Source organism: Brassica oleracea, chromosome C9, assembly GCF_000695525.1.
Source record: "Brassica oleracea var. oleracea cultivar TO1000 chromosome C9, BOL, whole genome shotgun sequence".
Classification (NCBI taxonomy): domain Eukaryota; kingdom Viridiplantae; phylum Streptophyta; class Magnoliopsida; order Brassicales; family Brassicaceae; genus Brassica; species Brassica oleracea.
In genome coordinates this window covers 14,041,922-14,059,872 of record NC_027756.1, presented here as the reverse complement: position 1 = coordinate 14,059,872, position 17,951 = coordinate 14,041,922, and the positions used below count along the sequence as shown (strand labels likewise).

Below are 17,951 nucleotides of genomic sequence, written 5' to 3'. Positions count from 1 at the left end.
ATATTGTAATATTATCATTGATATAAAAGCAAGAAATTTAGAATAAACAAATATACAAAATAAGAGAAGATAAACAGTAAGTAAATATATAATAGAAAAATAGAAAAACTAAATTAAACATTTATCTGAATTAAACATTTATTAAAGAGTAAAAATACATCTATGCCATAAGGTTAAATAATCTAGACTTAGGGTTTAGAGTTATGGGGTGGAGTTTTGAGGATATGATTTCAAATTTTGAAAAATAAAAAAGAAATATTAAAAATTTCAAAATAAAATGAGTTATTTTGGTCATTTTTCTTATTGATGACTATTTTGTACAAAAACTCAAAATCTGGTCATTCTTCTGGTTCTGAAACCATCTTCACCAATTGAGAACAATCCGTTGCAAACGTAACCTGAAACTATCGTAAATTCTTCATACATTCCATTGCCCAAATCAATGCCTCGACCTCTGAATGAAGAGGTGAAAGACATGCCCTTACATTCCTTGCTCCTAATAAACCATCAAAGCTCGGTAAGGTACTATACCATCCTTGTCCCGAAAATAGTTCCTTATCTTTCCACGAACCATTTATAAAACACCATCGTCTTGGAGTTGCTAATGTGGGTCTGGTATGTACCTGACGCTCCCTCTTCTGATCAGTGAGTACTTGTGCCTCAGCCCAAAGTGTTGATTCCAATTCTGCTAATTTAAGTGTTTCCCTTGGATCAATATCCAGATTACTAAACACTTTATTATTCCGACCTTTCCATACATACGATAATATCCATGCAAAATAGATGATCCATGTTACCAAAAAAAAAAAAAGGAAAAATATTGGGATTTGATGGTATTTTAGATATGCATTTAAATTAGATTAGAATTGTATATATATATATATATATATATATATGAATTATTAATCAAATATAATTCCTTTTTATAGTAATAAATATAATATAACTGATTAGTTATATTAAATTTAGTGTAATATAATTTGAACTCATTATTTTAAAAAACCAATAGATTATTTTATTATTTCTTTAATTTTAGGCTATGATGTATATTTAATAATAATTAAGTTAAATAAAAATAAAATAATAGGAAATATAGTAATAGTCTGATCTAGATCATTTGTAAGTAGATAAAAAGTGCTTATGTTGTAATAGTATAGACTAGATCTTCACCCGCAGATCGTTGCGAGTTTTTTCTTTTTATACTAAAACATTTTAGTTTATATAACAAAATTTATCACAAAATTAATGTAATTTATATGTATTATGTAATTCTATAATGCCTATATTTAAGTGGCTTATATTGTTATTACTATATAAAACATTATAACATTATTATGTAATAATACTATTTTACATAATTTTAATTTTATTTCTAAATTTGAAATGTATATGGAAGTCAAATTAAATTGGACCTACATAATACAAAATAAATATTTTGAGATATTGTTAAAAACAACAAAAACTATTTAAAAAAAAACTATAATATATTGTACATGCAAAAAAATTTGTAATAAAAATCTTATTTGAAAATTGCTTGAAATATAAAAACTTGGATAATATTTTTTATTTTATTTTATGGGGAAATTTCATGTTTACCACTTTTATGGTATCACTTTTCATCTTTACCACCACTAAAGAGACATTTTCCAAAAGACATTCTTCATTAAGTGGTAAAAAACTCTTATATCTTTGTTCTCTCTATATATAATAAATCATTATTTAAATAAATAAATAACTATAATTATAATTTTTTTTTATGTTTTCGAATTATACTTTTTCAAATTCAAACTTTTTTATAAATTTTTTTTTGAGTTTTTTTTTTTGAAATTTTTTCTAATTATTTTTATTTTCAAAATTTATTTTAAAATCGAAAATTATGATTTGAAACTATTTTGAATTTTTGTTTATATAAATTTTAAGTATTTATTTATATATTTATTAGAATCCTAAATTTAACATTCTAAAACCCTACCCCACCCCTCAATTCTAAACCCCAAGTTTGTCTTTCACCATTCATTAAAAGTGAGGGTAAAAATAATTAGTGTAAACATGAAAAATGGTACTATGAATGTGGTATTTGTGGTAATTTTTTTCAATTTAAATACTAATTTTTTAAATATCATTTCCGAATAAATATAGAAATGAATATTTGAAGTACATATTTATGTTTTAAATATTTATATTTGTGATTAATTCAGACATTATGATAGTTTTCAGATTTTTTATAGAGTTACCTATTCGTGTTCGACTAATAACAGTGTAGGTTCAAATTTGTTCTGTATCACCATACAAGATTCACCCTGGTATTTCTTATATTTACGACCGGCACATATCATTTTTTTTGTTCGAGTTCAGTTCGGATTAAATCTGGATTATAAGCTCATGCCTATTTTAAATACAGACAAAATGCGATTATAAGAAATTTTCACCGAATTTTTTTAAAATATAGGACTAAAGATAAGAATAACCATAACGGCCCATAATTTATGAATTTGGACCTACTTATACGATGACGCATCTACGGTAGGTGTAGGCCTGTTGATACGGCTTAAACACAGAAGCCACTCGAATCAAGTTACCATAGTACCCTTAAGCTTCTTCATCGTATAAAAACTTTCACAATTCATTCTCTCCATTAATCAAATCAAATCCTTAGGGTTTTCTTCGTACAATCGGAGAAGAGATTACAAAGGAGAAGATGCGTCACGACGAAGCTAACGGAGATGAAAACAACAAAAACGAGAATTACTTAGCTCTGGGCTTGGAGAGCTCGCCTTTCAAGTCTCTTGGTGGCGAAGACTCAAAGTCTCGAGTATGTACTCTTCACACCTTCTTTGTTAGATTCAGTGGCTTTTTGTTTTCCTTTGTGTTGCGTTGCATTAGGTAAGGGTAATGAAAGTTCAAGATTGGGTTGGGATTCAAAGGTTCCATCTTGGGATTGAGCTTGTTGTATGATGTCAAGCTCATATGTGTTAGAAGCCTTTGACATTTGTATCTCTGCAGCAGGATGTTGAAAAGGAATCTTCAAGAAGCAGAGGCAAGGACCGTGAGAGTGAGAGGAGCAGGGAGAGAGATAGGGAGCGAGACCGCCATAGTGAGAGAGATGATGATGATCACAGAATTCGAAGGTATACTGATTGTGTGTTGGAATATTCTTTTCCTAGTTTAATGATGATTGTTTCATTCTTAAGCTGATGGTGTTTTCAATTATCGGCAGGAGGAGGTCTCGCGATCGTGAGAGAGAGGAGAGACACAGGCGACGTTCACGCTCTCGATCGAGAAGTCGCTCGCGTAGGTCTGAGCATAGATCACGTTCCCGGTCAAGACCACCGTCCAAGAGGTACCTTGGCTTCTCTGTTATATTATACCTGTGGCAGTGTGCAGTGTGTTGTGATAATCAAGTCAAATAAACACTTTATTCTTTATTCTTTCTCTCTTTGATGTCTCTGTTATGTTGAAACCCTTTCACTGATGGGATATGTACTAGTCTGGAGGGTTCCTTGTCTTGAGGGTTTAGTCAGCCACTATTTTTCGTAGTTGTTTCTACTGATTCCTGACCTCTTTATTTATGCCCTTTCAGCAAGAGGGTAAGTGGATTCGATATGCCGCCCCCTTCTTCTGCAATGTTAGCTCCTACGGCAGTTGCTGCAGCAGGTATGTCCTTCATCATCTACTCAACGTTTTTTATATTCCTTAACTGCTTGTTGTTTTTGATTTGTACGTAGTTTTGGAAACATCATAGTCGGTTACACGGTGTGACTTTGGTAAGCTGCATTTTTATTGCAGACCACTTTAAATCCATGCTCTCTTTATATGATGTTTTTCTTCTTTTTTTTTTTGTTCCCTGGTGAAGTTGTTCTGGAACTGAGAGACTTTTTTTTTTGTTGTCTTTTTTGGTGTTGTTTGTTTGTTTCCTGTCTTTTTGTAGTAAGAAGGCATGTTGGGTTTAGTTTACCCACTGTGCGGACAATGAGCAGACCCCTCTAGCTTTTAATAGTACAAAGAGGAATCAGTGCAACGGTTGTCATGGGTATTCTTCGTCTTCGACTGGCAGCTATATGGCTGTTTTCTAGCCTTAAACAAATTTTGACATTGCATTTATACTTTTCATATTTTAAAGTTCATAAGATTTTGGTTTATTCTGTAATCAGCGGGTTTAGTTGGCAGTAAGGTGTTCTTTGTAGCTCTGTACTTGTTGGTTGGTCTCTGCTCATCCGGAAAGTAATAATTTCTGATGATTTCTCTTGTTCTAGCAGGCCAGGTTCCTAGTGTGCCAGCTACCCCTAATATTCCAGGGATGTTCCCCAACGTGCTCGCAATGGTGCCTAATCAGGTGTAGATCCGTACTTTTGCTTGCGTCTCTTTGAGTTTTTTTTGTTTTTTTTTGTTTTTATGCGAACGTACTTATAACTTCTTTTTATTTCTTCTCACCTAGCAACTGGGAGCGCTTTCTTTATTGCCAGTTCAGGCAATGACTCAGCAGGTAAGATCTATTTTATTGTTCGGTCCTTCACCTTTTATCAAGATTGACTTCCTAATACTGTGTTATGATCGCAGGCAACTAGGCATGCTAGACGTGTCTATGTTGGTGGCCTTCCACCCACTGCAAATGAACAGGTTTTGTTATTTTTTTGTCTATTGTAATCATTTTAAACTTTAGCAATAACATTGTATGACTACTGAGAATCGATTTCCATATTGTAGTCGGTGGCAACTTTCTTTAGCCAAGTGATGTCAGCGGTTGGGGGAAACACTGCTGGGCCAGGTATCAAAATTTCCATTGTTTTTTATGCCTTGTACCTTTGACAAGCCTAGACAATAACTCATCGCATTGTCTCTTTTTATTCGTAGGCGATGCGGTGGTGAATGTTTATATAAACCATGAAAAGAAGTTCGCCTTTGTAGAGATGAGATCTGTTGAGGAGGCTAGTAATGCAATGGCATTAGACGGAATTATATTAGAGGTGACTCATTATCTTTTGCTCAGTTTAGATGTACAGTCTTATTCTTCTTTATTAATTACAATATGTGTTAACATGTTAGCTTTGTTCATCTCCAGGGGGTTCCTGTAAAGGTGAAGAGGCCTACTGACTATAACCCATCCCTTGCTGCAGCTCTTGGTCCGAGCCAGCCTAATCCCAATCTCAACTTGGCGGCTGTTGGATTTTCCTCGGGGTCTACTGGTGGGCTTGAGGGTCCGGACCGCTTATTTGTGGGTGGGATTCCATATTACTTGACAGAGGATCAGATCAGGGAGCTCTTGGAGTCCTTTGGGCCGCTAAGAGGTTTCAACTTGGTTAAAGACAGGGAATCCGGAAACTCGATGGGATATGCATTCTGTGTATTCCAGGATCCTTCAGTCACAGATATGGCATGTGCTGCTCTAAACGGGATTAAGATGGGCAATAAGACACTTACGGTAAGGCGTGCAGTCCAAGGTGCGATTCAACCTAAGCCTGAGCAAGAAGATATATTACTTCATGCCCAACAGCAGATTGCTTTGCAGGTGAGTGTTTTACTTTATGCTTTGTCCTATTACTACTATATATCTAAACTTTCTGGATATCACTGATTTAAGTGTCTCTTGAACTTCTGTAACAGAGGCTTATGCTACAACCAGGAGGCACGCCCACCAAGATTGTATGTTTGACTCAAGTGGTTACAGCTAATGTTCTTGGAGACGATAAAGAATATGAAGACATAACGGAGGACATGAGACAGGAAGGTGGAAAATTTGGTAAGCAATTTCAGTTTTTGTGTTTATGTTCTTGAGGATCTGCCATTTATACACACACTTAAGCTCTTTTTACATGGTGGGAACTTTTGATAATTCATTGTTGTGTGTGCAGGTAACTTGGTGAATGTTGTGATTCCGAGGCCCAATCCGGAGCATGATCCAACACCAGGAGTTGGGAAGGTTCGTTTTTCAGCTCAGAAAAGCAGTTTTTACTAATTCCATGCACACAACACATCCCTCTTAATGATCTTATTATATTTATACCATTGCAGGTTTTCTTAGAGTATGCGGATTTGGACAGCGCAGCAAAGGCAAGATCTGGGATGAATGGAAGAAAGTTTGATGGAAACCAAGTGGTAGCTGTGTATTACCCCGAAAACAAGTATGCACAAGGCGACTACGAAGCCTGCTGATCCTTCTTTACTTTCTTTGGACCTCTTAGCAAGAAGTTTGAATCTTTTTTTTTTAATGTATGGAGTGTTCAGATTATGACTGCATTAGTATCAATTGAGTGTATTGGATAATTTAGTCTTTGGTTTCATTGAAACACCCTTTTGAGTTATGTTATTATCCTCTTACCGGTTAGAAATTACCAAGCAAATCTTATATACGCAATCCATAGTAGTAACCTAAAAGTACCATACTTTTCGCTTTCCTGCCTGGGAAAAATTGGATGGTGACTTCTTCGAACCGATTTATATCACTGGCATGGTTTTAGTAGTTACAAATTTGTTCAACTATCCGTTATTATCAATGATGGTGAACATAAAACAACTAGCACCAGTGGTCTAGTGGTAGAATAGTATCCTGCCACGGTGCAGACGCGGGTTCGATGACCGGCTGGTGCAAAGAGCTGTGAGGATTTAGGCTTCAGCGATGGTTGGGTCCATCGCATTCATCTGATATCCGGATGCAATATAGCCATACACTGAGCTCTCTTTTTATTATTCCTTTTTTCTAGCATTTCTGAACAGTACAAGTCGGTGATAGTTGGAGAAATCTTTTATCAATTTTGGGTGAAAAATCTATGCAAAATGAGATGGCTACTGTGTTGTCGAATCACTAATCTTGATTTCGTAAACACATATCGTAGCAAACCAAAAATTGATTAATTTTATTGTGATAAAATAAGCTGCAATTGTTATTTCTTCAACGCACCCCAGAGCAGCATTGACACTATTCTCTCACCATGAGGATTGAGAAGTCCAGTCCACTGCAAAAACCTCATCCGTGTGACAAGGAAGATCTTGCTTTAATTAATAACAAGGATGATAGGTCCGTGCAGATGCAGAGAGGATGATAATACCTTATCTGACAGAGGAATCTCTAGGATTGAGGATCCGGACCGTATTTTTGTGTGTACTTCAAATAGGCAAACTATCAGAGAGCTCTTGCCTCATAATTTTAATTCTTTATTTAGATCATTTTCTTGAACAAAATGTAAAATTATTCATTAGAAAAAAGTTCTTCTTACAACTAATGCATCCTTTGTTTAAGAACAACATTTAGATCTTCAGAGGTAGGGTAGAGATAGTGGATCATAGCTAGTTATGTTCATCCAAGTTCATTATAAGAATGTATATATTGTCAGGACGTTGATTCTTGTGCATTCGATCTCATAGAAGAAGCAGATTCAGATTAGTTGTGCGCAAGTGAAGAGTTTAGTTTAATTATGGTTGTACAGATTACGGAGAAAGCTACTTATTCGCGTGATTTGTTTATTTTCCAAATATAAATACATTTATTACAGGATATTAATACATCGAAGGATCATGAACTTTTCTTTATCACTTTGGTTCACGTCGGCCGTCCTGATCTATCTCATAAACCGTTCGGAAGATCCCCAATGATCTAGTGCCCCAGGTTATGACACTTAGAAGGATAGATGGCACTTGAGTTCTGAGATACTAACACGTGGGTATAAATACTAGCTTCAATAGAACTAAACCCAATCCAATCTTTGTCCGGACACAGACATCACTGTACAGAGATGCTGTGAAATTTATATTGTGCGCTAATATTGTTTGTAGAGGAATCTTTTTTTTTTTTTTTTGACTGAATTTTTTCATTTTAAATATAAAGGTACCTAGAAGGCTTTCAGCCTCTGTAGGCATGTGCGTGTATATAAATTCAAATGAGTCATCATTTTGAATCTGATTCACCACACCTTCTACATGGCATCAGAACAACAAATCTTCGATGGAACACAAGAGGAGTCCTCAAATCCTCCCTCTCAATCTATGCATGAACTAGAAGCCTTAACCGACAAGACTATTCTGAGCCACCAAGACGAGGCCAAGATAGCGTCAACAGAGTTCGAGAACATTCAGAAACGGTACCAAGACCTAATCGCCAAGCTGCCTCACGCGGAAGGCTGGTTTGAGAAGGCTCCGTTCATCGGGTATGGTGGTCACTGGATCATAGAGCCTCTCCTTGCAGGTTGCCTTCACGCTCAAGACTTCTTCCAAGCGCGACCTGACGACTTTTTCATTTGTAGCTACCCAAAGTCAGGCACCACTTGGCTCAAAGCCCTAGCCTTCTCTATCGTCAACCGATCTCGCTTCGACGATTCCTCGAACCCTCTCCTGAAACGTAACCCTCACGAGCTTGTTCCCTTCATTGAGATCGAATTTGCTTTCTTTCCTCAAGTTGATGTTCTCAAAGATGAAGGGAACACTCTCTTTTCGACTCATATGCCGCACGGGTTACTACCCGAATCGATTTCGAACTCGGGTTGTAAGATGGTTTACATATGGAGAGACCCTAAGTACACTTTCATCTCCATGTGGACTTTCTTCCAAAAGCAAAAGTTTGGAAGTGGCCCTCTCAATAGTCTTGAGGAGTGTTTTGATATGTTCTGTCTAGGTTTATCAGGGTACGGTCCTTACCTAGATCATGTCATGTCGTATTGGAAAGCTTATCAAGAGAATCCAAATAAGATTTTGTTCCTCAAGTACGAGACGATGAGAGGGGATCCTTTGCCCTATGTGAAAAGATTGGCTGAGTTTATGGGTTATGGATTCACAGCTGAGGAAGAGGAGAAAGGGGTTGTTGAGAAAGTAGTGAATCTTTGCAGCTTCGAGACGTTGAAGAATCTTGAAGCCAACAAAGGAGAGAAATATAGAGAGGACATTCCTCTTAATGCTTATCAGAACAGCGCCTATTTCAGGAAGGGAAAGGTCGGAGACTGGCAGACCAATCTGACTCCGGAGATGGCAGCTCGGATCGATGGATTGATGGAAGAGAAATTCAAGGGAACAGGTTTTCTTGAACACTTTTATGCCACTTAGTGTTTGGGGGAAATGACTGATCCTTGTATGCTACGTTTACTTACGGCACAAGTTTGCTTATAAAATGTAATAAGACTAATAAGTTATATACTGGAGGAATAAAATGTTGTTTCTGTTTTCATCCAAATAAATTCTGTATAAAAAATTGCTTTGTAGCTATGCATATTTGCCTGATTTGTGGAAATCCCATATCGCTACTTTCTTACGCCAAGCAATGAATGTATCTCAAAAGGGAGTGTATTCTGCTCTAAACATCTCATTGATTTGTGACATAAACTTTCTTCTGCAAACTTCTATTAGTAACGGTATAACCTTCTCTACCACAAATATTCTTGACAATTGTAGGATAAAGACTCATTTTAAATGGCCTTTACCATCATCAGATCACGAAAAATTGTTGAAAATGAGATTTTGTCCTACAGCAGTCAAGAAAATATGCAGGAAGGGAAGGATTATATCGTGGACTTCACATGAAAGACTTCCAAAAAAAAAAACTGTAGAAGATAATTGTATCACTGAGGAAACTGTTAACCACGACAACGGATGTAAAAGGAAGGTCGCATGTTGAAGAGGAAGCTGTCAGATTTGAAAAACAATTCAATCATATATGTAATATATAAAGCACTCCAAAACGTTATTAGTTTATTGTTAACGTACTTTAACTTTTTACGTACGTTATTTGTTTGTTGTGAACGTGCTTTTAACTTTTTTAAGTAGATCGTTTAACCGCGCTACGCGCGGTTTATGTATGTTAGATTATAAAAAAGTTAAAAATTATATGAGATTTTAATGAAAGCTGCATCTTTATTTAAACTTCTTAAAAACTACACTTTAGTATATATGTAAATTTAATATTCTCTCCGTTTCTAAATGTAAGTAGTTTTAGCAAAAATAGTTTGTTTCACAATATAAGTAGTTTACATATTTCAATGTATCTTTTTCATTTATTGGATATTGTGTGACCAATGAAATAATGTTAGGTTTTTAATAATTGGTTGAATTAATTGGTTAAATGATATATTCTTTTAAATAACAATTTTCAAAATATTTGTGCTTTTAAGCAAAACTACTTACAATTAAAAACGGAGGAAGTACACTTTTAGATCTGAATATTTGAAATTATTATAATATATTTTCATATTATTATTTAAATACTTAAACTAAAATTAAGTAAAATAAATTTTATTTATTTCTTTTAAAATTAATACTTTAAGTATATATACAATATCATACTAATAGGTATCTTATTGAAATAAATAAAATGACGCATTTTATTTGACCGTATTTTTTCTTTCTTTCCTATCTTCGTATATCTATTCCTTCTAATTTTTGTTTACTTTTCTGTTGACTAAAGAAAATCAAACTTGTTTTTTTTTGATCAATCTTAGGATATCCCATACTTATAGAAAGTTCTAGACTAATCTCTAAAAAGGGGTACAGTTTACGGATGGACCATCTCCCTGAGTAGTTAAATGAAGCTAAAAACATAATTATTTATTTCAATGGCCAAAAAATTTAGGAAATAAAATATAATAATACTGAAATTTTTTGTGTTGTAGTTGAGAAATTTATCTTGAAGGGCGGAGGCAACATAGGGAGAGTGGGGTTAGCTAACCCCCACTATTTCAAAAAAGTTATTTGTTTTTGTAAAAGAAAAATTATTTTGATCCCATAAAAAATAAATTTGGACCCCATAAAAAAATTCTGACCCGATACAAAATGTTTATGGTTCCGCCATATGTATAGTGTTTTGGATTAGTATAGCTTACAGAAGAGATTTATGTGTTAGTAAAGTTGGTAAGAGGAATTTTTATCAGCATAATAGTAAGATTAATGTGGCTATATGCTCCCCAGAAATGCAGCGACTGAACTATATATGCCGCCTTTGTAACCCTATTTTTAGTTGTATAGGTTAGAAGACAACAAAATTGTTCCGATAATAAACATTAGATAGAATTTGTAATAATGTATTCCTTATCTAAAGATTTTTTTGGTAAAAACAGGGAGAAAGACATACTAAGAACTTACAGAAAAATAAGTCTAGTTACAGAGTTTGATAAATTATAAAACCAATGTTAAAATGAATTTTAAGTAATTAATTTTACATAACAAAATTAGAGAAAAAACTATCTTTTTGTTTTGCGGTTGAGTCTCATAGTGAGTGTGAGAAGAGATAATATGTAAATGCATGTGTGAATTACAAAGCCTAAGCTTGAGTGCTTTCTCGTGGATAGAATAAGAAAACGTATACATATGTAATATAAAATTTCATGTTAAGGTGTTATAATATATAAAGCTTACCCTTTATTCTATGATTTTGGCAACCCAAGCTTTGTATTTGATATTAAACTAATAATTTTTGGAAAACCGATTCAATTGCATGAACAATTAAAAAAAAAAATAATATATATATATATAGTATCAGACATGAAAAGAAACTTCTAAACGAAAAAGTTATACTCTTAACCCTTTCAAACCTCCCATGTACATGTTACGGGGCTACATTCTTGCTTCTTACTCTATCGAACAATCTCTACTATTCATTTCTTTGATAATCTTCTTTAATCTTTCCACTATATATAAGTGGATTGCTCATTGCTCCAGCAGCTGGGTAGTTGTTGCCTAACAGAGGGTTAACGATCATCCTGAAGCGTTAGGAATTTCACCCAATTATTTGTTCAATGGCTGGCTTGTTCCTCTCAAAAGTTTGTTGTCCGGTTATGATCTTGTAGAGCACACACCGGCTATAAATATCTCTCTTAGACCGCAAATAGCATGTTTGAACATACTCAGGGGCTTTGAGTAGCCATGCCTTGCAACTTTCTATAAAATGAACGGAGATAAGGATCAAGAAGAAGAAATATTCTTTCTCAAAAAAAAAAAAGAAATATCAATTAATCATCTAAAACCACTTAAACCAAAACAGAACCTAATTGAATGCACACCACTAAACTAACAGCACAATAAGAAGGTAAGGAAGTATACAATACTTACTGCAGTTGTGACATGAGTATTGTTGCCCTGAGGTCCTTCTCTTGCAAGATTAAAGCTGGACAAAAACATTATCATTTAAGAGTACGTTAGAAGATCTGAAGTCACGGTATATCACCTGCCCAAACAAATACACCACACACTATCCATTGAACAACATATCAAGCAGACATTGAGTGTTTCAGAATCCACCACAGATTTTCTCTCAAGAAATCACAATAAGGTTCACAAAACGACATAGTTGATGGGTCTATGACGACATTTATATAACCCTTCTAATAGAGACCCATGGATAAGATGCTAACAATTACTGCTGTTACGAGACAATTAGATGCTTACATGAAGGTATTTATGGTCTCAAGCCAAATGGCACAGGAGGATTCAGAACCGTGGTAAGACTTAACTGTTGGAACACAGAGACGATAGCATTATATATACTCTCAAAGATTTTAAATGATGTAAAACTCTTAATACAGATGTTACTTACTTTTGATTTAGAGCTGGAGGTAGAGTTAAACAGTCAATAATTCAAGATTTTCCAATAAAATTAGGCAACTAATAACGTGCAAATATATAGGCAAACCAATCAGATCTTAGTGAGAAAATATCTGAGCATAAGATGTAAACATGTTTTTCAATACAACTGTAAACATATCGCTCATATCAGTAACTATTACCTCAACAGGTGTAAGCTTTCTCTTTTCACTGATCTTGTTATAATTTTGCTTTATAGTACCTGCACGGAGGTCTTGCCAAGGCAGATTACAAAGTGAAATCAAGGGAAATGAGGTAAATATATCAAATGGAAGCAAATTATAAATATTGGGTAAGTAAGGTAGTAAGCATACATACCTTCCTAGAAGAAAATGCATAATAACATACCCAAGAGATTCCAAATTGTCCTTGCTCTGCATAACAGATCTCAGCTTAGAAGTTGAAAATCTTATATAAGCTTATCATGTCAAGTGCACATAAAACTCATCAATTTCAATATTCCAGATCGTCTCTTCTGCTTTATTGTGCTTGTTTTCATATTAAACCTCATAAATGTTCTAATTCCTGCTCATCATCATCTCTGTAAAAATAGTATTAAGACAAACCAAAAACTCTAAAAACTTGAACTAATTATTTTACTTTAAAAAGATTCGAGATTTTTGTATCTAATCAAGAAGAAAGGCTAAAAACTACATCCAATCATAAAGCAATGTAACTCAGAGATGATTGGAAAATTAGAGTTCCATGAGAAAGAGACAGTTACGCTATGATCAGCAACACAATATACCGGTTTCTTTTTGGATTCATAGAAGTTGAAGAGTTTGTAAACTGATCCTTGTTTCATAACAGGCAAATATTTTTTAACACGTCCTGATGAAATGAATCCTTGAATAACAGTTCCCTGTTATCGATGTGAAGATTAACATAAGACGACTATGTTTAAAATAAGTGGAAACTAAATTATGGAGAATTCACGTACCTGTTCGTCGATGAGGAGCATTTACAGGACAATAAGTGTCTTTTTTTACTGGCTTTCGAGCCTCCCATAAATGGATCAGACGGTAGCTGTAACTGGGTTTCGTGGGGACCTGGTGAGACATCTTTGAAGAAAATTACGTTTTCATCATTGGCGAAGGAGACAGGGGACTTGCCGTTTGGTTTCATCGCCATGACTTGAGCTTAGCGGTTCTAGGGTTTTGGTTTGTAGAGAGGAAAGAAGAACGGTATATAAGAAGGAGAAAAAGAGGGAGGTGAAACGAACTCATTAAGAGGGCACTGATTGACGGGAGTAAAAAAGAGAACTGATTCATTGATTAGGATTGGCTCGATTAGAACTGAGTTTGTATGATCTTCAATCGGAGAAGACGAAGTGTTAGAATTTATCCTTCGTAGGTTTGGTTTTCTGAATGGAGTCATTTGGGCAATAACAAATTAATTGAAGCCCAAACGTAGAAGCCCACACGGTGAAGCCTATCTGATGTGTCAAAAAAACATGTTCATGATTGACTAATTTTTTAATCCTATGTGGCATAGCTACCCTTTGAGTATATCGTCCTTTTAGTATTGTTAGATTACGGTACAAATTTAGGAGGGTACACCAAAATGAAAACAACGCACAACGAGAATTGACTATTGACTTAAATGAAAAAACAAAAATTCACTGAAGAAACGATATATGACGGCCGTTACATAAGAAAATTCGCTGAAATATAACTAAAGCTTAAAAAAAAGTTATTTGAGAAAATTGCCCAATGAATAACACAATGCATTATATAACCAAGTAAAACAGAGTAAAAACAATTCTCTCAAATAGACTTTTTTAAGTTTTTGTCACAAAAATAGTACTCAAAAAATAAAATGACCAAAACTTCACCCCTTAACTCTAAACCATATCCCCAAAACCCTATCCCTTAACTCTAAACCCTAAATCTAGATTAGTTAACCTTTGGGTATAAATGCATATTTACCCATTAATAAAACTTATTTTGGTCGTTTTCTTTTTTGGAGTCTATTTTTGTGAAAATAAACTAAATAAATATATCTAAGGGAATTTCCCAAACAGTAATTCATTATATAACTTACGAAATAAATCTCAGAACATTTATGATATAAATATGTATTTTGTCCTTTTCAATACATCATTCATATTTCTTCAAAAAGTTCTTTTTCACCCACTTTCATTTTACTTACTTGTAAACGATATAATCATTTAAATATAAAATTTTATTGAAAACATAGATTTCTATGTATCTCATGTTTTGAATTTTTAAAATTAAACACATGTTTTCACAATTTGATATTTAATGTTAAACTAAGAAAATTCGTTCTATATACACCACAAGAAAACGTTTCCATAACAACGAAGATTTACGACGAAAATATTTCGTCGTAAATTTATATGATGTTTACAACGCAGTTACGAGTAGACCAACTTTCGTCGTAAACGCCATGTAAATTTACGACAAAATATTTTCGTCGTAAAATCCATGTAAGTTTACGATGAAAGTACGTGGAATGAGAAATACGTCGTAATCGTTACATCGACATTACAACGAAACATGTTACCGTTATACTTAGGTGAAAACGTGTATTCAATGTGCTTTAACTTACCTAATTTCGTCGTAAAATCGTTGTAAATATTATGTTAAAACCATGTAAAATCCATGTAAAACATTCCTTGTAAAATCGTTGTTATATTTCAACTACCCAACTCAAAAATTTCTCTATATATATGTCATTTCCCACAACTCTCTTCCTCACAACACACAAACGGAAAAAAAAAATCCGAAAAAAATCAGAAAAAGCGGTAAGATGTCCTGCCTATGTCGGAAATGCAAGAATTCAAAATTTGCACTTAGTGAAACTGTATGGAAGCATTTAGTAAACAGAGGATTTACACCACAGTACTACATTTGGTATCAACATGGAGAGAGTTATGGGGGAAATGAAGATAGTAGTAGTAATAATAATTTTGAGGAAGCTCATCATAGTGAAGAACCGAATCATTTGCATAATGAATATAATTATCATCAAGATCATGAGCAGATGGTAGATCATGATAGGGTTCAAGATATGATTAGTGATGCATTTTTAGAAACAACTACAACAATAGCTGATGGAACTGGAATTGTAGAAGAACCTAATTTGGATGCAAAAATGTTTTATGAAATGCTAGATGCTGCAAATCAATCAATCTACACTGGTTGTAGAGAAGGTCTCTCTAAATTGTCTCTAGCAGCTAGGATGATGAATATTAAAACGGATCATAATTTACCTGAGAATTGCATGGATGCATGGGCGGAGTTGTTTAAAGAGTATTTGCCAGAAGACAACGTGTCTGCTGAATCTTATTATGCGATTCAGAAATTGGTTTATAGTTTTGGGTTACCTTCGGAGATGATTGATGTTTGCATAGACAACTGCATGATCTATCGGAAAGAAGATGACAAGTTAGAAGAGTGTCGATTCTGCAAAAAACCACGATTCAAACCGCAAGGCCGTGGGAGGAATAGGGTACCGTACCAAAGGATGTAATACCTACCAATTACAGACAGATTGACAAAATTATATCAATCTGAGAGGACTGCTGCGTCGATGAGGTGGCATGCGGAACATGTCCAGAGAGATGGTGAGGTTCACATCCATCAGACGGAAGAGCATGGAAACATTTCAACAAGGTACACGCAGATTTTGCTACAAATATTCGGAAGGTCTATCTTGGGTTATGCACCGATGGATTTAGTCCATTTGGAATGTCTGGTAGACAATATTCTTTGTGGCCAGTCATTCTTACGCCGTACAATTTACCGCCGGATATGTGCATGGAACAAGAATTTATATTTCATATAATCCACGGGTCGAAGCATCCAAAACGGTCTCTTGATGTTTTTCCTCAACCGTTGATAGAAGAGCTAAAGCAATTGTGGTCAGAAGGGGTGAGGACGTACGATTGTTCCTTGAAAAACAATTTTACGATGCGAGCAGTTCTGCTGTGGACGATAAGTGATTTCCCTGCTTATGGGATGTTGTCTAGCTGGACAACACATGGAAGATTATCTTGTCCATATTGTCTTGGATCGACAGATGCTTTTCAACTGAAGAATGGTAGGAAGAGTTGTTGGTTTGACTGTCATCGTCGCTTTCTTCCACTTGCCCATCCGTACAGAAGAAATAAGACATTGTTTCGGCACAAAAAAATTGTCAGAGACGGTCCTCCTCCATATCTCACCGGCCAGCAGATCGAAGCAGACATTGATTATTACGGAGCTCAGGAAACAGTTAAAGTTGGAGGAAATTGACATGTTCCTGGAAATATGCCTGATGGATATGGTGTGTCTCACAATTGGCATAAGAAGAGTATATTTTGGGAGCTACCCAATTGAAAGGATCTTCTTTTACGCCACAATCTGGATGTCATGCATATTGAGAAGAACTTTTTTGAGAACATCATGAATACATTACTTAACGTCCCTGGGAAGACAAAAGATAACAAAAAGTCAAGGATGGACTTACCTGATATTTGCTCAAGAAGTGAGTTACATATCAAGAGCAATGAAAATGTTCTTGTTCCCATTGACTCGTTCATTCCTCCCAAACTCCTATGCTCTCCCTCTAAGGTACACTCCCTTTCCTCTTTTTTTTTTTAAGTTAGTTTAGGTGATTAATTAGTTAGGTAATTAGTTTAGGTGATTAGTTAGGTAATTAGTTAGGTAATTAGTTTAGGTGATTAGTTAGATGACGGAATACTATAGTTTAGGTGATTAGTTAGGTAACTGAATAATTTTTTAATTATGTCGTCATAATTGATTAAATTTATTTTAATTTTTTTTAGATGGCTCCTAGAAGGAAACCAGCAGCACCTACTTATGCCCAGTTGTTTGGCGATGGTTCCAGTACATATTTTGTAATATACAGTCATCAGAGCATTTTTCAGAGATCTTAGCACACGTACGTTCAAGGAAGACGTCATCGAACAACTTCATCAGAACATTCTGATCATATTGTGCAACCTGGAGAAGATATTTCCCCCTTCATTTTTTGACGTCATGGAGCATCTAGTTGTCCACCTACCGTATGAAGCATTGCTTCGTGGACCTGTTCACAACGGATGGATGTATCCGTATGAGCGACAGATGAAACATTTGAAGGGGAAAGCAAGAAATCTTGCAAAGGTGGAAGGTTCAATAGTTGCGGGGAGTTTGACAGCCGAAACATCTAACTTCACATCATACTACTTTGCTCCAACTGTTCGTACGAGAAAAGAACCGCCCTTGCAAGAAGAAGACGCTATCACTGAAGTTGAGGTACCTAACTGATGAAATCCTTTTAATCGACCTGCAAAACTTTCAATATGAAGATATTCCCGAAGATGCGACAGATGAAGCACGTGAAGACGAGTTCGAGAGAAGCGACGATGATGATTGTAATGATAGTGATGA

At 34.9% G+C, this 17,951-nt stretch overlaps 2 protein-coding genes across 7 annotated transcripts; both read left to right on the top strand.

The window, feature by feature from the left end:
- The first annotated feature begins 2,644 nt into the window (after positions 1-2,644).
- On the top strand, positions 2,645-6,288 carry LOC106313671 (splicing factor U2af large subunit B-like). 6 transcript variants are annotated; one of them, XM_013751552.1, is made up of 13 exons: positions 2,645-2,812; positions 3,007-3,128; positions 3,218-3,340; positions 3,581-3,654; positions 4,257-4,333; positions 4,436-4,483; positions 4,558-4,617; positions 4,705-4,765; positions 4,852-4,964; positions 5,060-5,506; positions 5,602-5,737; positions 5,850-5,917; positions 6,010-6,288. In XM_013751552.1, exons 1-13 carry the CDS (start codon positions 2,699-2,701, stop codon positions 6,148-6,150), a joined length of 1,584 nt encoding a protein of 527 aa, XP_013607006.1. In that variant the 5' UTR covers positions 2,645-2,698; the 3' UTR covers positions 6,151-6,288. The 6 variants fall into 6 exon arrangements, with proteins under 6 accessions (XP_013607006.1, XP_013607005.1, XP_013607008.1 ...); XM_013751551.1 differs by having other exon boundaries at positions 3,004-3,128; XM_013751554.1 differs by lacking the exons at positions 2,645-2,812; positions 3,007-3,128 and adding an exon at positions 3,929-4,030 and having other exon boundaries at positions 3,581-3,764.
- Positions 6,289-7,911: 1,623 nt separating this feature from the next.
- Positions 7,912-9,027, top strand: LOC106314384 (cytosolic sulfotransferase 18-like). The gene has a single exon (XM_013752260.1). It carries the CDS (start codon positions 7,912-7,914, stop codon positions 9,025-9,027), a length of 1,116 nt encoding a protein of 371 aa, XP_013607714.1.
- The last annotated feature ends 8,924 nt before the right edge of the window (positions 9,028-17,951 follow it).

Excerpts from the sequence above, each read along its gene's own strand:
- LOC106313671 (XM_013751551.1), top strand. The coding sequence starts at position 2,699 with ATGCGTCACGACGAAGCTAACGGAGATGAAAACAACAAAAACGAGAAT. Across the intron at positions 2,813-3,003 it reads GCGAAGACTCAAAGTCTCGA|CAGGATGTTGAAAAGGAATC; the intron begins GTATGTACTCTT and ends GTATCTCTGCAG. Across the intron at positions 4,965-5,059 it reads TAGACGGAATTATATTAGAG|GGGGTTCCTGTAAAGGTGAA; the intron begins GTGACTCATTAT and ends GTTCATCTCCAG.
- LOC106314384 (XM_013752260.1), top strand. The coding sequence starts at position 7,912 with ATGGCATCAGAACAACAAATCTTCGATGGAACACAAGAGGAGTCCTCA.